The sequence below is a fragment of the Mobula hypostoma genome, chromosome 22 (assembly GCF_963921235.1).
Source record: "Mobula hypostoma chromosome 22, sMobHyp1.1, whole genome shotgun sequence".
Lineage (NCBI taxonomy): Eukaryota > Metazoa > Chordata > Chondrichthyes > Myliobatiformes > Myliobatidae > Mobula > Mobula hypostoma.
The window spans coordinates 12,499,698-12,523,556 of NC_086118.1; the positions used below are offsets into that span (position 1 = coordinate 12,499,698).

At 40.7% G+C, this 23,859-nt stretch overlaps 1 protein-coding gene across 1 annotated transcript in view; it reads right to left on the reverse strand.

Annotated features, from left to right (window-relative positions):
• Positions 1 to 676: 676 nt before the first annotated feature.
• Positions 677 to 23,859, reverse strand: part of gsg1l2b (gsg1-like 2b) — a 201,000-nt gene continuing 177,817 nt past the window's right edge. Inside the window, exon 5 of the mRNA XM_063074215.1 lies at positions 677 to 9,561. Coding sequence (XP_062930285.1) covers positions 9,258 to 9,561 — 304 coding nt within the window. The 3' untranslated portion in view covers positions 677 to 9,257. The remainder of the gene's footprint in view (positions 9,562 to 23,859) is intronic.

Sequence of the window (23,859 nt, forward strand, 5' to 3'; positions counted from 1 at the left end):
CCAGCATCTGAAAGATTCTTCTATCTTTTAAAATTCCTTTTATGAACTTTGTTAAAACCAGTAATTCAGCTTTTTTCAATGCTATTAAATTCTTACTTCTTCCACATGCTCTTGGAAACATGGAACTAGATTTTCTGTTTTACATAGGTGACTGATAATAAGTTATCTCTTGCGCCATTGCTCATTCACAACCTACCAGAATCTTACTACAATTCATTTGATTCAAAAATGAACCTAGTTATTCTAAAATCCATTTTGCCATCTGTTTCAACAGTAGCAAATTGTTCTGCCTGAGATCCTCTCTTGCCTCACTTTATAACATGTATCTCTTTTTTATTCGAATCTTTCCACATAGGTAATTTGTGACTGGATTACTTTACAGAATCCCTTCATGCTCTGCAAAATGATGGGGCTTGTGGGCATTGTGCAATTTCCAGGCCAAGAGAGTTGGTTAAACATTTCATGAATTCTGCTCTTTATCAGCCACTTGTAACAATGCAATTTTTGACATCATGCATAGCCACATGACTGAGGTTTGCAAGAATAATGTGGGCATGAAAGATTCGAAAGGGGAGGAGAACATCACTTTTTTAAATTAGACACCAATTTCTTCAACGAAAGTGCAAGAAGTGAGAAAAACATCTGTCACCAAAATGTTACATTAGAAAATGCTTTATTTACTGATCACTGCTGAAAAATATACAGTTGTACATAAAAACATTGAAACTTTTTCACATGAAGGTTTGATCAATATGTAGTTACAGTGACATGTACTACTGAAAAGTAATCATTTATATATTATAAACAATATTTAATATTTAGAAAGTACATACAATAATTTAAGCCCATAAGTATACACATTGCTATTTAAATTCCAGAAAAAATGGCAGTGAAAATTTTGTGATCAAATAATTATTCTGTTTTAAATCATAGAGTGGAATTTTAACACAAGAGTGACCGGCCATAGTTCATATCATTTATATAATGCACTTGCCTGTGTTGCTCTCTCCTGATTGAGAGGGGGAAGAGGATTTGATCATTAGTTGGGTGAGATTTACGAAAGCTGACCAAAGGACAGAAATGTTTTTTGAATGGTGGGAAAGAATACTTCTTATGCCCTCTCTGTGTTAATGACATTGTTATGAGAGACATTTATCATGGAAACAAAAACAGGGAATGCTGGTAACCCACAGCAGGTCAGGCAGTATCTGTGGAAAAAGAGGCAAAGTTAATATTTCAGTTTGTTAGAACTGGTAAGAAGGTGAAACAGGATGCAGAGTGAATGGGATTGGAGATGGATAGGTCAAAAGGGAATACCTCTGATAGGGTGAGACTAGGTTTACTGTAGGGAACAATCTATTGATAAAGTTGTGGCTTCAAACAGATCAATTCATTAATAGCTTGTCACATCCACAACTCTGGTCTCACCCTATCAGTGAAATTCCCCTTTTTTCCTATCTAATCCAACTCAACCTTTTCGTATGTTATAATTAACTTATTTTGTATCTTAGGTGTTTTGGCCTGAAATGTTAATTCTGCTCTCTTTCCATAGACCTGCTGATATTTTCCAATATTTTCTGATTTTATTTCATATTTTCAGCTTCTGCAGTTTTTTTTTAAGATTAGACTGAAATGCTTTGAATAATTTCACCACACTTTCACTGGAATGGTACATTAAGAATAAAGAAATTGCATTTACACAACGCCAAACACGTTCGCAGGAAGCCCAAAATGCATTCTGTTCTATTGTACTCTAATGTAGCATTCAGAGGGGGTGAAAGTGTACAGACGCCATTGTGAAAATTCCCAGCTAAGTTTTAGAGATATCAGTTAAGAGATAAATAATGCTCCGGTCACCTAGGGAACTTCCTGCTCTTCTAAGCATAATGGTAAGGGATCATTTGTACATACTAGTAAGGATTAGACAGGCCTTAAATTTAAAAAATGTCATAAGAAATCTGGCTCCTCCCACAGTGCACAAATCTCCCCAATTGCCATTTTAGACTTTCGTGTTGCATTATTTGGAATGTGACATAAGCTCAGGATCTTCTAATTGGAAGGCAAGTGTGTTGTCAATAGGCTATGGCTAACATGAGAGCATTGCCTTTTAACCTCACTAACACACAGTGGCCAGAGACAGACCTGTCCTCTCCTGACACTGAAATAGAATTTTAATTCAATATTTAGCATGTGCTTATGGTTGGAGGCACACTCCCTCACTCTGCTCAGGATCTCCAAAACAGTAGTAACGTTATGAAGGAACATATCTTCCCAACTTCACACTCAGGTTAGAACTCTGTGTGCTTGAATTCCTGCAATAAGTAATGTTGAGTCTTTCCAGGATAGTATAGTGCAAGATTGACACTCACATTCTAAGATAATGGGAACTGCCAAACACATGGGGACTGCACAAAACTATTGTACTCTAAATGCATTTTAAAGCGACTTTTACTACTTATATAAATTTGGACTATGGATTAGTACCAGGTGCATAACTATCAATGTATTTCAAGGGTATAGCAAAATCAAAGGATTGCACACTAAAAGAAATGTTCCCGTCATCTGATGTTGCACACCTAAGATAAACTTTCACACAAGTATAATGATCTGATGCATTTCTGATGATTTAAGTTAAAGGTACAAGCTGGATTCTTTTGGTCTAATACTTGTTAGCGAGAAACATTACAGCTGTTTGCACCTCTCTTAGAAATATTATACAAAACCTAATGAAATCATCTTGTATATATGTCAGCTTATACATAACACACACTCTCTGGGATTGCTAGAAGGTATTTAACGGCAAAATCTTGGTGGCACATAAATATTCCCAGTGAGATACATATTAGATTACACACCAAATAGACATTTTCAATAGGACTAATCCAAATTGAAAAGCAAACTTTGTGCACAGCAATAACTTTTTTTGCTAGATTTAAATATAAATGTATTGAATATAAGGCATGAGTATTCCACCACCTTCCAGAGCTTCAGCAAAGGAAGGGAAGGCTGACAAACATAAGAATCCTCATCAATGAAGCCCAGGAGGGAGAAGAAGCTGGGACCTACACAAGCTGGGAGAGGTTCCCTCGTAAACCTTCCCTTTCCATATTGCAATAGACACCAATTGATTTATTCAGTGATCTAGTGACAACAGAACTTAAGTGCACCAGGAAAGGATTATCAGTAACTTCTGACCCAGATGGAAACTGATTGGACCAAGTCTAACAAGCCCATAGTGGCGAACTTCTTTAGAAAATGGGAATGGAGAATTGCCATAAGCAGCAACAGCAGGTGGTGCAATTGTACCAGTACATACTTAATATTAACCATCCATTTGCTGGTATTTACAAAAGCAATTCTTTGTTCCATTTTTGCTCAGAAACGTTTACACCACTAAAATTACAAAAATATTGTGAAACAGAGTTTGAATGAGTGTGACTGAGCTGATGTGTTGCATAGTAAGTCACATTACCTCAGTACGATGGGACCCAATAAAAAAAAATGGACCCAACTATCCAGAAGGAAGAGTAGATGATGCTCTGTACATCCTTGGTGTATAGGCTCTTCAGCTTCATTTTTAGGGCATTGAGCATAATCTTTCACCTTTCACAATAAGTTGAAGTTTGACTCTAAAGCACTGGCAGACTATACCAGATAATGCAAAATTAAATCACTTTCTGATAGCCAGGAAATCAGATATTAATTGTAAACATGTCAATAATTGTCCAATTAGGTTAACTGATCTGAAGAAGGATCATACCAAGAATGATCATATTATGAGACTTCACAACAGCACAAATGATAGGTTTGGTTTCATCATTTGGTAGTGTATTGTCATTTCAGTGCTGGCATTTCTTTGAAACTATAAGTTAGACATAGGTGTAAGTATTTCATCTCACATTTCTTGGGAACTTCAAGTCAAATGATACATGATAAACCAGTCTGAATTGGACACAACTGGCATCTTAGAAAAACAACTCAGAAATTGGTCAAGTCATGGTGCAATATATGAAAGCTGAACTTTGGACACCATCATGAAAACAAAAAGGTCTGTGTTACATCTCAATTTATATCTTATATAAGCGGCCACAGATTGCACCGTCTCATTGTAGGTACAAGAACAATCACCCATCTACACTGTTCCATCCCACCTTCAGTTTACCCTACATTTGTCAAACTTGAATATAGTATATACTGTACAGGTTATTAATGATTCCATTCTCAGTAAAAGGAACTTCCATAAAAATGCTTGAATTAATTTTACACTGTTTTTGGTCAATTATTTTGGAAGTCTTTTATGATTCAAGAATAACAATCTTATATTAGCCTGCTCTTCAACTACGGAAAGGATATTGGGGAGAAAGAGTTGTAGGCTCAAAGAAATTAATTGTACGAAAGTGAACAATTCAGCCCATCCTATCCATGACTTCCAAAACAAAGCTATTTAGGCACCAACTTCTTCTCTGCAGCTGACGCACAACCTTGTAGCCAATGGTAAATTAGTTCTCTTTTTAAATATGATGAAGATTCCTGCCTTTACTTCCCACCCAGGCAGTTTCAACATCTCTCCAATCTTCTACTAATTTCTTTAAATTCAAAGCTCATTTTGGGTTAAGCTTGGCACCAAGTTTGCAGTTGTCATGTTCAGTTTCATATAACTATCAGGAAAAGGGATGGATCTGGTGGCTGAGAAGATGCAATGGGGAATAAAGCCAATAATTCAACAGACAAACCTTCTGTCAGCTTAGAGGCAGAGGAAGGGTGAAGAGATGTAGCAGCAATGATGAAGCAGATGACACCAGCATGCAAAAGGAAATAAAGTGTAATGTGTTTTGCTTTATTCCTTTCTGCTAATGGAAAGCTGTTCTGCCTGATCACACTCCCTAGGCCTCTTATTGTTTCATTTATCCTGGGTTGAAGCCTTCCAATCAGAATTCTGCTTAAGTCTCATAACAACTCTTAAAATTCAATTTATCTCAGTTAATGGCTAACATTGGTACCAGTAGGGAAGTGAAGTGAATTGTAGCTTTGGGGAATAGAGTCAAGGTTAAAGATAATAAGTGAGAGGATATGAAAATTAAGTTTGGATCTTGTCAAGTCTTTGGAACAATTTTACTATCTTTCCAGTCTGAGATTATCCAGCTTTATTTATTCAATGTCAAGTTTATTGTGAAATTCAAGCTTATTGAACATTCATAAAGTTGTATATACCTAGGGTATAAATGACATGAAAATTAGCTCTTTGCAACAGCAGCATAGTACATTACTAACAGAAATTACACTGCTCAGGGATTAATTTAGGAGTTTGCCACAGTTGATAGTGGCAAATTAGTTGAATTGAAGTTGAACAGTTGTTGCTAGTCTTCAGCAGAATTCTGATTGGAGGGATTCAAATCAGGAAAGTGAGGATTAATTTGGCGGGGGCAGGGCTGTGATAGAAGAGTGCTTAAAATATTCAAGACCTTTGGCATGGAAATAGAAATTGGTGAAGATACAATGGTGTCCAAGGACAAGAGTCAAATTTCAAAGCAGGTTTATTATCACAGTATGTTTATGCCACCATATAATACCTTGAAATTAATTTTCTTTCAGGTATTTATAGAAAAATATGGAAATGCAATAGAATTTATCAAACCCTACTCTTAATAAAGACTGGATAAACAACCAATGTGAAAAAGAAGATAAATTGTGCAAATAATAAATTTAAAAAGTATTGAAAACATGAGTTGTGGAGTCCTTGAAATTGAGTAAATAGGTTGTGCAGTCAGTGATGAGGTGAGTGAAGTTATTCATACTGGTTCAGGGGCCTGATAGTTGTAGGATAATAATTGTCCCTGAACTTGATGGTATAGTTGTAAAGCTTCTGTACCTCCTGTTTGATGGTAGTAGTAGTGATCTGGAAACATCTTCAGTTTCCTTTTGTATGTTGGTGTCATCTATATCTACATCACTACTATCTCTCTTAATCCGCACCCCCCCAGTCTTGATGAAAGGTCTTGGCCCAAAGTGTTAATTGTACATTTTCCTCCACAGATGCTGCCTGACCTGCTGAGTTCATGCAGTATTTTGTGTGTTACTCCAGATTTCTATTGTGTACAGTTTTCCTATCTTGACCTTTCATCTGCATTTAAGGTGGCACTTGGACAACTAATGACAAAGGGTGGAATTATTGTCTCCACTTCGCATCATATATTCTATTCTTCAGTCACCAACACCATCTCTCCTCCTATGTGTGAAACTAAACCAGGCTATTTGCAATTTTGGTGCCATATTTAAACCCAAAAAAGCTTTGGACAGTATTTCTACACCACTTCTAAAACACCACACATTAATCAGCCTGTCTGCTACTGAAACCTATTTCTTTGTTCAAAGGTTAAGAGGTATCTTTAGACATTACTATTCTAAAGTATTGATGACAAACATCACAAGCTCCAGTTTCCAGAAGTTTGAAGGGATTCACAACTTTGCTCTGCACATTCTGACATCCGCCAGTTCCAGTTCTCTCTTCACCCCTCCATTCTTAACTGTTCCTCTTTGATGACTCAATATTATAATTCAGTATTATAATAATTCTGTGAAGGGCCTTGGTAAATTGGTCAAAGTGTGAAATAAACATATTTTAAGTGATAAAATAGGTACTATAGTTGGAGGACACTGATATCTAATACTTCTTTCCCTTCTTCACAATCCTTAGATATATTGTATCAGGTATTAAAATCTTGTAAAACACATTAAAATGATCACACAAAGATCTAAACACCTTGTGAATGAAGATTATGGCAATCTATTCGACAATAACATGTCTGATTCTCCGATAAAATGCTCTAGTTTAGGACTGAGCAAGTTTCCATCCTTAGTATGTTCTCTGTAATGTATAGATTCTGTATAGAGATTCTCAGTATTACTTGAAGATACATTCAAAATGTTTGGTTCCCATTTCAGCTAAGGAGTCTCAGTTCTGAAATCTCATATTAAAATTGCTTTTCATTGTATTTCAGTAGACAAATCTACTGAAATTATGGATGAGCAATTCCCCATCTGCACCACCCAATGATTCAATGATCTGAAACCAATTATTATCTTGAAACCTATCTATCAACTGCACAGGCTCTTCCGTGTTTCGTTATTATCCCAGTCAGATTGTCATTCTGCTTGAAATCACAGTACCTCTTGAACAATTTGAATGGAAAAATACAAAATTATTAAGACAAAGGAAAACTGTTGATCTATTTCCTTCACACTGGGGAAGCATCAACATGAATTGACTGTGCTGCAATAAACAGTAAAGGGATGGTCACAAGACTGTAGATTGTGGGACTCATTGAATGTGTGACTGGTATTTTTTCACTTCCAGTTTTCGACGGGCCTTGTCACAATGGAACCGAGTGAGAAATAATTTAAGAGACTAAGGAATAAACTAGAAAAATTTGGGCATTGCTGGAAATTCTAAATATAATTAGACAATGCTACAAAATAAGTGACTGACGATGCAACACTTACAAAATAATGAATGAACAATTCCCCTTTATTCATGAAGTGAAAAGGTAGATTATGACTTTTTACTGGATTAAATGGAGGGATTGAATATTTCTGGTATGGGCATTGATTTTGGGCAAGGTCAATACAAATTTACTTCTTTCAGAGCAATGGTGGAGTTGGATTACTTTTCCAGGTCTTCATTTTTTGTGATATTATTATTTTAGAAAAGAAGGTACAGATTTTCCTGTACGAGACCATGCAAAATCCACAGTGAGCAGCAAATGAAATCTAAATTCCAAGATGATACAACACTTGAGAACCAAAAACACAGTGAAAGTTCCAGCAGGTCTGAATGGTCTCTCTATAAACCCCACAGCTAAGTCTCTAACTAGGCTCCCAGATGCTATTAAGCTATCTTGCTCTTTCTCAAGATAATGGTGATGGTGATGATGATAATGGTGATAATGATGGTGGTGGTGGTGTTGATGATGATAATGGTGATAATGATGGTGATGTTGATGATGATAATGGTGATAATGATGGTGATGGTGGTGTTGATGATGATAATGGTGATAATGATGGTGGTGGTGGTGTTGATGATGATAATGGTGATAATGATGGTGATGGTGATGTTGATGATGATAATGGTGATAATGATGGTGGTGGTGGTGTTGATGATGATAATGGTGATAATGATGGTGATGGTGATGTTGATGATGATAATGGTGATAATGATGGTGGTGATGGTGGTGGTGGTGGTAGTGTTGCCATGTGTACAGCCTATCCATTTCATTCTAACCTAATGACAATCTGTACTGTTCCTTTTCATTTATGGTACTGTCTACTAATAAGAACTCTAGAGCAGAAAACTTCTAGAATTGTGTAGCCTCTGGATGAAAAAAGAAAATTTTTGAAGACAATTCATTTTTTGGAACAATATTCCGCAAAATGACCACGTCATCCTTGGGAGCCTTCTGATGATGCATCTTTAATAAAGATGAAGAGCATTAATACTGGGGCAGGGGACTGTTTCGCTTTCAGATTGTTAGTGCCAGTATTACGTGTGTTTAGGTTGTGTACAGTACCTCTTCATTCTGCCTCAGTATAACACCTCAATAACCACTTGAGAAAAAGCCACCTTTTCATTGCTGGCTCCATTATGTATAGTCGCTGTCTAAAGATGGTATCAAAGGATAATTTCATCCACCTCTTGATCATGGATGGCTGAAGAACTTCATATCAAATGCCAAATTAGGCCAACTTGCACTTCTGGATTATGGTCAAATTAATTTTATCCAAGGACACTCACTGAGAGCAAAGTTAATTCCTTTGTTTAGATTCTAGCACCCATAGTGGAAGATTGATGCTTATCCTCCTGTATCTATTTAATTCATACACTTTCCCATAAAGTGCTTGTTGGCTGTCTCTACAAAGATAAGTGTTTACCCTACAGCGCAAATTAGACCTCATTCTTTAACAGTTTTTGCGGGCTATGGAATATAAGATATGTTTTGAAACTGAAGGCATGAGGGCCACTTTCATACAGCATGTAAACATGTAACGTGTGTAAATAACCAACAGTCAGAGATGACCATCTCCCTCTTAGACAGAGCTTTTTACCAACCAAAGTACGATACTATAGTTGATCAAGGATTCCATACTGATTTCGTCTGATATGTGACATCATCAAATTTGTGGGGAAAAGGAAACTGTAGAGAGAAAACCTTCCAGAATGTGCAAGTAATATCTCTGACCAATCTGCCATGATGTCCCAGAAATCAACAGTATTCTTCACCCTGTGCCTCCAAGATGTCATTCAAATCTGCAAAGACGGAGCCACTAGACATTTTTCGACCGTTACTGGAGAGGTCAAGGAACTCCTCTGTGGAGCTGGGTACTGAGCTAATATATCTGTCCCAAACTCGTTCTGCTGGCACTTCATGCTCGATCAGTTTGGGCTTTGATTTTAAGCTTCTCTCCAAGTTCTTCCTTTTGTGCTTGAACTCGAGGATGGTCTTTGTGTAAGTGTTTATTGTTGTCACTGATGCAGCCATACAGCAGGTAAACGAGCCCCAAGCCAGACTGCAGGAAAATACAAAAATTAACAAATTAAAATAGAAATGTCATGAGCAGGTTAAAATAATGAAAGTCCCAATGTTTAATTGCAGAATGCTTTAATGGGACTCTTTCAGCTACATGTGCAAGCAGAGTTATATAGTGGCAGCAAAGAATGTGTCATGAAGATTAAGTTTAAAAGCAGTGGTGACCTTGGCATCTGCTAGTAGTGCCAACATTCATTGCAACTTGGCAACAGGTGTTCTTACCACAGATGGCAGAGCTCTGAAACAGACTCCCTCAAGACCTAGAATGAGCAGAACAGTTTGCCATGATTACGGGATGGCAACGATGCCAAGATCCACAGGCAATGTATTCAGCCTTTCCTTTCCCTTTTTCTTGTATCACTACACCCATGGTGCACACGTTCCAGGCATTTTAAACCCAAACGATTTAGGATAGTAGAAAATTGCATCATTTGTACAAGTTAAATAAAGAATGTTGTAGAAATGTCTATAAAATATTTATTATACTTTAGGAAAGTACACTAAATGATGGCACAGAGGAACACAAGATGAAACTCTAACTGCTTCATCATTTATCAATGTTCCCTTGTCTTGTTCCAAGTAGGCACACAAGTCAAAACAAAGGACAAATCCTACTGTTCCTGTCAAAGTTCTGTTAATTACTAATTCATGATTTTCTGGTCTGAATAAGGTGAATGTTCAAAATGATACCTGCTGACACACAGAGTACAGCTCAGCACAAAACTGCTTCTGACTCTGCAGCAGATTCTGGAGCTCCTTACCAGTTTATCAACTGCCTGCTCCCAAGGGCATCGAATTCTTGAATCTTTAGCCTTTTATTCACCAAAATAAAATCCAGCTGACCTACTCCTAACTTTCATCCATTAGCATTTGAACTCTTTGCCATGTTGAACAATTTCTTGGGCGACATGTTGTGAATGTAGCCATACTTCTAAAACATCATTTTTGAAATTGGGTTTATTAAATTCCTCAGCAACACACACAAAATTCTGGAGGAACTCAGCAGGTCAAGCTGCATCTATGGAAATGAATAGATAGTCAAAGTTTCGGGACAAGACCCTTCTTCAGGACTGAGAAGGAAGGGGCAATATGCCAAAATAACAAGGTAGGGGAGGGGAAGGGGGCTAGCTGGAAGGTGATAGGTGAAACCAGCTGGGTGGGAAAGGTCAAAGGCTGGAGAGGTGTGATGCTTTGGATTTCCAGCATCTGCAGACTTTCTCCTGTTTATAAATACCTGCCCACATTTTCCTTCATGTTTCTACATGAATCAGATTTGCGTAAAATACAGCACAAATTTATTTCCTCAGAAGGTTCTTGTACTATTGATGTTAATCCAAATGACTAAATATTTTTTATATTAGATGTAAAATGAGCAGTTCTATTCCTGTATAAGCATCAGCATTAATATAGAAATTTAATGAAATTTCCAATCATGGATTTATGCAGCAAGAAATGGCATTTGACACATCACATCCGCGCCAACCTTTTTGCTGATCTGCATCAAACCTATTTGTGTGCATTAAGACTGTAACCTTTCATGTCTTGCCCTTCAAGTAGACGTCTAAATGCCCCTTAAACATCTGTTTCCACCATCTCCTCTGGCAGCATAGATCAGGGATCCCCAACCTTTTTTGCACCGCGGACCGGTTTAATATTGACAATATTCTTGCGGACCGGCCGACCGGAGCGGGGGGGGGGGGTGTTCAAGTGGGGTTAAACTCACCTCAACGTGTCTTTTACAGTTAGGGTTGCCAACTTTCTCACTCCCAAATAAGGGACAAAAGTAGCAGTCAAATCCCGGGACACTTGCGTTTACCCCAGAAAGACTACCATGACCATGAAGCCTTGCGCGGGCACCTGTGTGCGCATGCGTGACGTGCGCATATGAGGCGTGCGCATACGTGCCGATTTTTCCCACAAATCGGTTTTGGCTTAATCTTCCCGACCACACTGTACATACATTATTTCTACTTTATATAGGCTGTGCATTGATCATATCATTCCTGCTTTTACTCTATGCTAGTGTTACTTTCAGTTTTATGTGTTATTTGGTATTATTTGTTAGGTTATTTTTTGGGTCTGTGAACGCTCAAGCATTTTCCCATATAAATTAATGGTAATTGCTTCTTCACTTCACGCCATTTTGGCAGGAAAGGTTTCATAGGAACGCTCTACCTTAGCTGGGGAAATACGTGACAAGGGCGGTCCCGTATGGGACAAACCAATTTAGCCCAATATACGGGATGTCCCGGCGAATACGGGACAGTTGGCAACCCTATGTTCAAGTTCAACAGTGCGTGACAGGGAATGAGGAAAGGTGCAGCTGACCCGTATCGTTTCCTCATGGCCCGGTAACATATGCTGAGCAGCCCGGTACCGGTCCACGGCCTGGTGGTTGGGGACCGCTAGCATAGATAACAACTATTTTATTTGTGATATGTTTATCCTTTAACACTCCCCACTCTCACCTTAAAACTTTATCTCACCGTTTTTGTTTCCCCTTCCAAGGAATAAAAAGATTTTGTCTATCTATCCTGACCATGCTTCTCATAATCTTAAAAATTTCTATCAGGTTACCCTCTCAGCTTCTTTTGCTTCAAGAAGACAAACACTCTGTATCCATTTCTTCACAATAACAATCCAGGCAATATTCTAGTGACTTCATCTACACCCTCTCCAGTGCAATCACATCCTTTCAAAAGTGTGGAAACCCGAACTGCACTCAACACCTAGAGTGTGGCCCAACCAGTATTTTGCAAAGTTGCAATGTAACATTATTCGAATTGGAATTGGTTTGTTATTGTCACGTACACTGAGGTACAAAGAACAGCTGGTCTTGCAAACTGTTCATACAGATCACATCATTACACAGTGCATTGAGGTAGAACAAGGTAAACCAATAAAAATGCAGAATAAAATGTAACACCTGCAGAGAAGGTGCAGTGCAGGTAAATAATAAATTGCAAGATCATAAGCTTCTTGTGGTCACATGCAGACTGGTGCCAAACCAAGCTGTGATGCATCCAGACAGGATACTTTCTCTGGTGCATCGATAAAAGTTGAAAAGGTTGATGGGGATATGTGAAATTGTTTTAGCCTCCTGATAAATTAAAGGCATTAGTGACCTTTCTTAGTTGTAGTATCTATGTGGTTATATCAGGACAGATTATTGATGATTTTCACTCCTAGGAAATTGAAGCTCTCAAACCCTCTTAATCTCCGCACTAATGCTGACAGGAGCCTGCGCACCTACCCGTTTACTGAAGTCAATGGCAAGTACTTGGAGCTTTGACAACCAACTGATCAGGAAATCAGAAGTGTGAGAGGATGGAATTTTACTTGGGTCCGCTACCGAGTAGAAAAAGGCAGCAACTCGCGTCAGGTTTTTTTTTTGGCGCTTTGACCAGCGACCAATCGGAGTTTGGGATTGATTAGCGGGAACAAGTTAAACAAAGGCAGGGGGAAGCACAGCAGCCATAATACGTGTGGACAGAATTAGTGTGGTGATTTTGAGGCCTTAGCTCTTTGAGGCTTCAAAAGAAGGGAAGATTCAGTCTGAGAAAGTAAAATGGAAAAGCTGCAAGTCGAGTTCACTCCCCACCTTCTTTACGTTTGCTCAGTTAGAACAATATTGATGCCAGGCCGAATAGTTGAATGCTCCTATCATGGGATGTGGTACAGCAGGGAGACATCTGGTGTCACTGATGACTACAACTCCAAGAACTGCATCCAGCTGCAGCTTTTAATAATCCATGTTAAGGAGCTGGAGCTGGAACTGGATGAACACCGGATCATTTGGGAGTCTGAGGAGGTGATAGATAGGACATATAGAAAGGTAGCTACACACAAGGTCAGGACACAGGAAACTGGATGACAATCGAGAAGGGGAAAGAGGGCTGTGCAGAGTAGCCCTATAGCCAACCTCTCAATAACAAGTATATCAATTTGGATACTGTTGGGGGGAGTGACCTACAGAGAAAAGTCACAGTGGTCAGGTCTCTGACACTGAGTTTGGCTCCGTGACACAGAAGGGAAGTGGGGAGAAGAAACACACTGTGGAGATAGGGGATCTGTTTGTTAGGGGAGCAGAAAGGAATTTCTACAAAGTTAAATCCTGTGACATAGGGGACAGCTGAGATCCACTTCCAGGTGAATTCAATGCCTCTTATGCTCACTTTGATCACTAGAACAGGAAGGAACCATCGCATGTCTATCGAAGATCCTTTGCTCTCAGCATCTGAAGGTAACCCGCGGCTGCTTTCAAGAATCCAAGGTCTGGACGGAGTATCTGGCTGAGTACTGAAGATCTGTGCTGATGAACTGGCAGGATATCTTCAAAATCTTGCTCCGGTGCGTGTGGCTTACCCACATGCTTCAAGATGACTCTCATCCAGTGGCACTTACATCCGCAGTGATGAAGTGTTTTGAGAGGCTGGTGTTGAAATATATTGCTCCTGTCTGAGTGGTGACTTGGACCCACTCCAATTGAACTACCAAAGCAACAGGTTTACAGCAGATGTTATCTCGTTGGCTCTTCACACAACCCCGGAACATCTGGACAGTAAAGATGCATACATCAGAAAGTTCTTTATCACTTACAGCTCAGCATTAACACCATCATCTCCCTAACACTAATCAGTGAACTTCAAGACCTGGGCCTCAATATCCCCTTGCTCAATTGGATCCTGGATTTCCTCACTTGTGGACCCCAGTCAGTTCAGATTGGCAAAAACATCTCCTCCACTATCTCCATCAGTACAGGTGCACTACAGGGATGTGTACCTAGCTCCCTGCTCTACTTGCTTTACACCTATGACTGTGTGGCCAGGTACAGTTCTAACACTGTATACAAGTTTGTTGATGGGCAGTGTCAAAGGCGGTGATGAATCAGCACACGGGAGTGAGAATGAAAATTTGCCTGAGTGATGTAATAACAACAACCTCTCAGTCAATGTCAATAAGATGAAGGAATAGATTTCAGGAGAAGGAAACCAGAGGCCCATGAGCCAGTACTCATCAGAGAATCAGAGGTGAAGGGGGTCATTAACTTTAAATCCCTGGGTGTCACTATCTCAGAAGACCTGTGCTGGACCCATAATATAAACATAATTGTGAAGAAAGCCAGGCAGCATGTTTACTTCCTCAGGAGTCTGCAGAGATTCAGCCTGATGTTAAAAACTTTGGCAAAATTCTATAGAAGTGTGGTGGAAAGAGAGCTGATCAGCTGCATTACAGCCTGGTATGGGAACACCCATGCCTATGAGCAGAAAATCCGACAAAAGGAAGTGGAGTCAGCCCAATATATCACAGGTAAAACCCTCCCAACCATGGAGCACATCTACATGACACATTGCTGGAGGAGAGCAGCATCCCGTTTCAAAGATCCTCACCACCTAGGCCATGCTTTTTTCTCGCTGAAATCAGGTGGAAGGTACAAGCACCTCAGGACTTGCACTGCCAGGTTTAAAAACAGCTATTACCTCTCAATAATCAGACTCTTTAACAACATGCACTTAAGGACTCTTTTATCTTGTTATTTCATGCTCATTAAGTGTTTATATTTGGATTTGCACAGCTTGTTCTCCATTGATCCTGTTTACAGTTCCTGTTCTATAGGTTTGCTAAGTATGCCCGCAGATAAAGAATCTCAGAATTGTATGTGGTGATATGTATGTATTCTGATAATAAATTTTACTTTGAACTTTGAGGTTCTGTAGGCGAAAATAAGATTCCTGGATGACATGTTACCTCCCAAGTGCCAAGGTCTGGAACATCTCCGATCGAGTCCTCAGCATTCTCAAGTAGGAAGGTGAACAGCCAGAGGTCATGGTCCACGGTCCAATGACATGAGTAGGACAAGTGACGAGGTTTTGCAGAAGTTCATGGAGTTAGATGCTAAGTTAAAGGGCTGGACCTCCAGGGTTGTGATCTCAGGATTGTTACCTGTGCCACATGCTAGTGAGGCCAAAATTAGAAAGATTATATAGTTTAACACATGGCTAAGGAGTTAGTGCAGGATAGAGGGCATAATATTCTTGGGTCATTGGGCTCTCTTCCAGGGAACCGGTACAGAAGAGATGGTTTGCACCTGAACTGGAAAGGGACTAATAGGGTCTCGGCCTGAAACGTCGACTGCACCTCTTCCTATAGATGCTGCCTGGCCTGCTGCGTTCACCAGCAACTTTGGTGTGTGTTGCTTGAATATCCTAGCGGGAAGGTTTGTTAATACTGCCTGTGATGTTTAAACTAGAATTGTGGGGAGATGGGAACCAGAGTGCTAGAATAATTAGTGGAGAGGTTGTGGAGACAGATATTGGTAAGTCCTTAGACAAAGTCAGGAATCAAAAGGTTGAGCATTGTGCAACTAATATCCTGAGCTGTGTATATTTCAATGCAAGAAATATCGTAGGAAAGGCAGATGAGCTCAGGGCATGGATCAACGCATGGGATGATGATATTGTAGCCAGCAGTGAGACTTCGATGCAGGAGGGCAGGACTGACAGCTCAATATTAAGGTGTTTCATTGTTTTAGACATCACAGCATGAGGGAGATTAAAGGATGAGGGTGTTGTTACTAGTCAGGGAAAATGTCATGGCAGTAATCCCTCAGGACAGACTGGAAAACTCATTTAGTCAGGCTTTATGGGTGGAACTGAGAAATAAGAAAGGACTGATCATGTTAATGGGGCTATATTACACACCACCCAACAGTGCAAGGGGATTTAGAGGTACCTGTACAAATTTGTGACGATACTGTTGCAAGTAACATCAGGTTGTTATAGTCGGCTGGGAATCCGATACTGTAAAAGAACTAGATGGAATAGAGTTTGTCATATGTGCTCAGGAATGCTTCCATCAATACGTAGAAGACCCAATGAGAGAGTGTGCAAAACTAGATCAGGTATTAGGGAATGAGGCGGCAGGTGACAGAAGTTTGTGCAGGGGAATACTTTTATCTAGTAACCACAATGCCATCCGTTTCAAAGTAAATATGCAAAAAGATAGCCCTGGTCCATGGGTTGAGATTCTAAATTTTGATTTTATTCTGGCAGATTGGGACAGACTGTTTCTGGCAAAGGAGTACTTGGTAAGTGGGACACCTTCACAAGTGAAATTTTGAGAGCACAAAGCTTGTATGTGCCTGTCATAATAAAAGGTAAAGATACCAAGTGTAAGGAACCTTGGTTTTCAAGAGATATTGAGGCCCTGGTTAAGAGAAAAAAGGAGCTACATGGCAGGTATAGGTAGACAGGAACAAATGAGGTGCTAATGGAGTATAAGAAATGCAAGAGAACACTTAAGGAAGAAACCAGGAGGGCTAAAAGAAGGCATGAAGTTGCTGTAGCAGACAACATGAAGGAGAATCCCAAAGAGCAAAGAGATTGCAAAGGACAAAATTCGTCTTCTGGAAAACCAGAATGCTAATCAATGTGTGGAGCCAAAACATGTGGGGGAGATCTTAAGTCATTTTTTTGCATCTATATTTACTCAGGAGATGGATACAGAGTCTATAGAAGTAAGGCAAATCAGTATCAACTTCATAGAGGACCCTGTACAGATTACAGAGGAAGAGGTGTTTGCTATCCTCGGACAAATCAGGGAAGATAAATCCCCAGGGCCTGATAAGGTGTTCCTTCAAACCCTATGGGAGGCAAGTGCAGAAATTGCCAGGGCTGTAATACAGATATTTAAATCATCCTTAGCAACAGGGGAGGTACAAGAGAATTGGAAGATAGCCAATGTTATTCCGCTGTTTAAAAAAGTCTCTAAACATAAACCAGAAAATTATAGGCCGGTGAGTCTGACATCAGTTGTGGGAAATTTATCGGAAGGTATTCTAAGGGACTGGATACATAAATATTCAGATAGACATGCACTAATTGAGGATAGTTAGCATGTCTTCATTCATGGTAGGTCATGTCTAACCAATCTTATAAATCTTTTTCAGGGAAGTTACCAGGAAAGTGGATGGAGGCAAGGGAGTGGACGTTGTCTCCAAGGCATTTGACAAGGTCAAACAGCTTCGGTTCCTTGGCATTCAAGATGAGTTAATAAACTGGATTAGACATTGGCTTTGTGGGATAATCCAGAGGCTGGTAGTAGATGGTTGCATCTCTGACTAGTGGAGTGCCGCTGGGATTGGTGCTGGATCCTTTGTTGTTTGTGATCTATATCAATGATCTGGATGATAATGCGGTCAGCTGGATCAGCAAATTTGTAGGTAACATCAAGATTGGGAGTGTAGAGGACAGTGAGAAAAGCTAAGATGGCTTGTAAAGGTATCAGCAACAGCTGGAAAAATAGACTGAAAAATGACAGATGGAATTTAATGCAGACGAGTGCAAGGTTTTTCACTTTGGTAGGGCCAACAAGGCAAGCGATAGGGCATTGAGAAGTGTGGTAGAATAAAGGGATCTGTGAATCCAGGTGAAGGTGGTGTCACACATAGATATGGTTGTAAAGAAAGCTTTTGGCACATTGGCCTTCATGAATCAATGTATTGAGTACAGGAGATGGGATGTTGTATCAAAGTTATATAAAATGTTAGTGAGACCTAATTTGGAGTACTGTATGCAGTTTTGGTCACCTACTAACAGGAGTGAAGTAAACAAGATTGAAAGATTTTAGAGAAAATTTACAAGGATGTTGCTGGGTCTGGGAAACATGAGTTATAAGGGAAGATCGAATAAGTTGAGACTGTATTCCTTCGAACATAGAAGATTGAGAGGAGATTTGACAGAGGTGTACGAAATTATGAGGGGTATAGATATAGTTCATGCAAGCAGGCTTTTTCCAAGAGGTTGGGTGGGACAAAAACCAGAAGCCATAGGTTAAGGGTGAAAGGTGAGAAGTTTAAGGGGATCATGAGGGGAAAGATTTTCACTCAGTGATTTGTGAAAATGCGAAATGAGCTGCCAGCACAAATGGTGCATGTAAGCTTGATTTTAACGTTTAATAGAACTTTGCATAGGTACTTCGATAGTAGAAGTATGGAGGAAGATGGTCCCTGTGCAGGTCACTGGGAACAGGCAGTTTAAATGATTTTTGGCATGGACTAGGTGGGCCAAAGGGCCTGTTTCTGAGCTTTACTTCTCTATAAATTTAGTATTGAGGGCCTGTCTGGCATTGAGGTCGAGGTTGTCATAAGCCCAAACTCTTACATTCTAGAGCCATACCTGTGAAGGCAATCATACCACATGCCTTCTTTGTAACCATATCAAGTGCTTTCAAGAACTTATGAACTTGGACTCCTGGGTCTCTCTGTTCCTCAATAGTGCTCTACCATTTGCATTATCTGTCCTACTTCGATTTAATTTCCCAGATTGCATCACCTCACACCTTTAAGTTCATCTTCCAATGCTCTGCTCAGCTATTTGTCTGATCTATATCCTGCTGTGGCCGTAGACAAGCTTCCTCACTATCCACAGCACTACCAATTCTTATGTCATGTGTAAATTTCCTAATCATAGCTAACTTGCATCCAAGTCATCACAGATATCAAAGATTGCATCATGATTCCTATGGCACATCACTGGTCACAAACTTACTGCCAGAAAATTAACGTTCATCACCACACCGTGCCTTGTGTCACCAAACCAATTTCAGGTCTTATTAACCAAATACTAAGAGATTCCGGGATCCCATATACAGTATCATACTCCTTGAACAGCCAACCATGTGGGACCTTGTCAAGTGCATATTGGTTAAAAATGTCACAGGTGTGGAGCAAGGGTGGACCTAAATGTGGGACACAAGCACATTTTGTCGGGTTAACTAAACAGAGTTTATTAATAATTACAAGGAAAGCCATGACGCAAGAATAGAACAGAGAGAAATCAAGGAGAGAGCAAAGCGGAAGCGGGAATAAGTGTAAAGGACTAGGACTCAGGCCCTGGACTTAGGCTGGGACTCAGGGTCGGGGCTAAGGCTAAGACCAGGAAAGCAGAACAAGGACAAGGAACTTGGATCTCGGAGCCTGGACTAGGACACCGAGCCAGAGACTAGACAGGGACCCAGAAACTGGGTCTTAACTTGGGCTCGGACTGCAGATCTAGGTGAAGACAAGACGTGGCTACAAAACTGGATGTGGCTAGGCTACAGGACTGGACCAGGAACTCCTGCACAGGACGAGAACACAAAGCTTTGACTTGGACTTGGAACTGGAACATGGAACTCAGGACCCAGACATGGACTTGATACTTGAACCTCAGAGCCAGGACTGGATACTTGAACCTCGGAGCTCGGACTTGATACTTGAACCTCGGAGCTCAGACTTGATACTGGAACCTCGGAGCTCGGACTTGATACTTGAACCTCGGAGCTCAGACTTGATACTGGAAACTCGGAGCCAGGACTTGATACTGGAACCTCGGAGCTCGGACTTGATACTTGAACCTCGGAGCTCGGACTTGATACTTGAACCTCGGAGTTGAGACTTGATACTGGAACCTCGGAGCCAGGACTGGATACTTGAACCTCGGAGCTCGGACTTGATACTGGAAACTCGGAGCCAGGACTGGATACTTGAACCTCGGAGCCAGGACTTGATTCACGAAACCTGGGCTTGGACTTGGACATGAAGAGGCAGTTTCCAACTCAGGGTAGCGGCAGACAGCTAGGCCTACCCTGTGGAGGTGAGGACAAGAAACACCGAGCCAGGGCTCCTCCTTGGACACAGGACGGAGTTGGGACTTTTTTTGACACAGGGTCAGGACCCTTCTAGGGTACAGGGCCGGGACCCCTTTTTGACACAGGACAGGGAGACGGAGACTGCACAATGATAGACAGTTCTTTATCTGGACACAAGTTTGCTCCAAGCAGCGGCAAGCTCTTGACTCACCCCGGCGGGTTAACTTTGACGGACCTGCACTTGCAAGGGAAGGTGGCTTGCTGGCACTTGCTTTGGGGAGGAGACTTGGCTTGCTCCAGCAAGAAACTTAGTTGGCTCCGGCAAGATGACATTGGCTCACACTAGCTTCGGTGACTTCGTTAACGCTCTCACGCCGAATGGCTGAAAGCCGGAGACTTATAAACTGCGGTTCAGTCGAGAGTAAATTGCCTTTAATCACCATGCCCGATGGACACGGGAAAACAGGGAATTAAAGGGAAACAAGGAGTCAACGGTCCTGATCGTAACACAAACAAAGGAAATTTAAAGGGAACCCCATACGGACCATGACAAAAAAAGGCCCAGAAGATTTATTGTTGATATAGCAAACTGAAGTATTGGGGTTAAGTTCAAAGTAAATGTATAATCAAAGAACATATATGTCACCATATACAGAGATTCATTGTCTTGCGGGCATACTCAATAAATCTATGGAATAATAAACATTATTTAATCAAAGAAAGACCACACCAACTCGGGCATTCAACAAGTATGCAAAAGACAATGATTTATGCAAATTCAAAAATAATAATAATAATAATGGTAATAATAAGTAAGCGATAAATATTGAGAACATGAGATGAAGAGTCCTTGAAAGTGAGTCCATAGGTTGTGGGAACATCTCATGATGGGGTGGGTGAAGCTGAGTGAAGTTTTCACCTTTGGTTCAAGAGCCGGATGGTTGAGCTGGGTAACTGTTCCTGAACCTGGTGGTGTGAATTCGGAGACTCCTGTACATTCTACCTGATGGCAGCAGCGAGAAGAGAATATGTCCTGGGTGGTGTGGGTCCCAGATACCGGATGCTGCTTTCCTACAACAGTGTTTCCTATAGATGTACTCACTGGTGGGGAGAGCCTTAACTGTGATGGACTGGGTCAGATACACTATTTCTTATGTGATTTTCCATGCAAGGGCACTGGTGTTTGGAAAACAGTCTGTGATGCAGCCAGTCAATATATTCACTATTACACATCTATAGAAGTTTGTCAAAGTTTTAGATGCCATGACAAATCTCAAACTCCTAAGGAACTAGAGGTGTTGCCATGCCTTCTTCGTAATTGCACTTACCTGCAGGGCCCAGGATAGATCCTCCAAAATAATAACACTGATGAATTTAAAGCTGATGACTCTCTCCACCTCCGATCTTCCAATGAGGATTGACTCATAGACCTCTGGTTTCCTCCTCTTGAAATTAAAAATGAGGTCCCTAGTCTTGTTGACATTGACTAAAAGATTGCTGTTATGACTCTGTACAGCCAGATTTTCAATCTCCTCTCTATATGCTGATTCATCACCACATTTGATTCAGCCTACAGCAGAGGTGTCATCAGCAAATTTGATTACGACATTGGAGCTGTGCTTAGCCCACAGCCTTAAGTGTAAAGCGAGTAGATCAGGGGGCTAAGCACACTGCTTTGTGGTGCACCTGTGCGGGTGGAGGTCGTGGAGGAGGTGTTGTTGCCAAACTGAACTGACTGGGGTCTGCATGTAAGGAAATCATCTAGATCCAATTGCACAAGTAGATATTGAAGCCAAGGCCCTAGAGCTTTATGATTAGCTCAGAGGGGATGACAGTATTGAATGCTGTACTGTAGTTGATAACGAGCATCATGATATAAGCACCTTTGCTGTCCAGATGTTGCAGGCTTGTGTGGAGAGCCCATGAGATGACATCTGCTGTGGACCTGTTGCTCAGGTAGCCAATTGGAGTGGATCCAAATAGCTTCTCAGGCAGGTTTTATCACCAACCTCTCAAAACACTTAATTACTGTGGATGTAAGTGCTACTGGGTGATAGTCCTAAGGCAGGTCACCATGTTCTTCTGAAGCACGGGTATAATAGAACCCTGCTTGAAGCAGGTGGGTACCTCCGACTGCTGAAGCAAGAGATTAAAGCACATCCTAGCCAGTTGATCAGCACAGGTACTAAGAACTTGGCCAGATGCCCCATCTGGGCTGGATGTTTTTCGTGCTACACCCTCCTGTAAGCTGCTCACGTGTCGGCCTCAGAGAGTGAAATCAGAGGATTATCGGGAGCTGTGGGAGCTCATGATGGTTCCGCCATGTTTTTACGGTCAAGGCAAACAAAGAAGGCATTAAGCTCATATGGAAACAAAGCCCTGTTGTCACCTGTGTTGCCAGATTTTACTTTATAAGAGGTGATAGCTCAGAAATATTGATCTAAAATAAAACAATTATGAAGTCTGCTGGGATAGAAGTCACAATAATTCAGGATTCCAGAAATGAAATTATCCTTGTACGATTTTGGGTCAGACTCCCACAACGGTCATAATTAATGCTTTTCTTGATAGTGTAAAGCATGCAGTCCAAAGTAGATACCAAATGTGTGGGAACTCCTTAGTTGCTGAGCACGTCAGCCATATTCCTCCTGATCCACCTTCACTACTGCCTCGACTGAATGGCACTATTACTGTGAACTAATGTATGCATGGAAATAGCTGTTTTCAACAATGACCTGTTGATTTACTTCCATTGACTTTGATGGAAAGTAAAATCTGAGAGCTAGTGGGCTGTGGAATAGACGGGAGAGAGAGAGAAGAGTGGGAGAGAGAGAAGGAGAGACGGAAGGAGAGGGAGAGGGTTTTTCCTGTGCATTTTGAGGATCTGTGATGTGGATCTGGTATGGTGATAGAGACAAATACATTAGAGACTTTTAAGGGACGTTTAGATAGGTACATGGATGTAAGGAATTGAACTGGCTTTATTTCTTACCTCCATCACATACATGAGGAGTAAAAATCGTGATGTTACATATCCGATGGAGGGTTATGATGTAGGTAGGAGGGATTAATGTTTGGGTGTTTTTGATTTGCATTTTAACTGGCTCAGCACAACATTGCGGACTGCAAGGCTTGTTCCTCTGCTGTATTGTTCTGTGTTCTCGGTTCTATGTTCTATGCAACAGGAGGCAAGAAGTATAATCAAAAAAGTATGGTGAATAAAATTACATCATGGTTTCATAACTTGTCATTTAATCACATCATCCAAGATAGTCTCTTGTTATCTAGGGAAAGGATTAAATCGGAACCTTAATGCTTCCCGTTTGAATACATTTTTTGGTTCTGCTGATGCTCCTGTGTAATGTTTAGAATTTCTTTTCATGTCAAAGATAAAAGCATAGCTCTTGGTTGATTTTGAAAACAACGTTTTGGGAGCAGTTTTCCATGTTGAACTTGCTGCTCCCAGCACCTGTGGCATGAGCCCGCATTGTGCAATCACTCCATTTCACCCTGTCAGTTCATTCCTGACACCTTGCTAGATGAACTTCAAGTGCTCCTCCAGAGCCGCTGCAACACCTAAAACACATTTTCATGCTTCCAGAAGCTTGCTGAATAACATTTCAAGTTGTGCAATTGTTTCTGTCGAGCC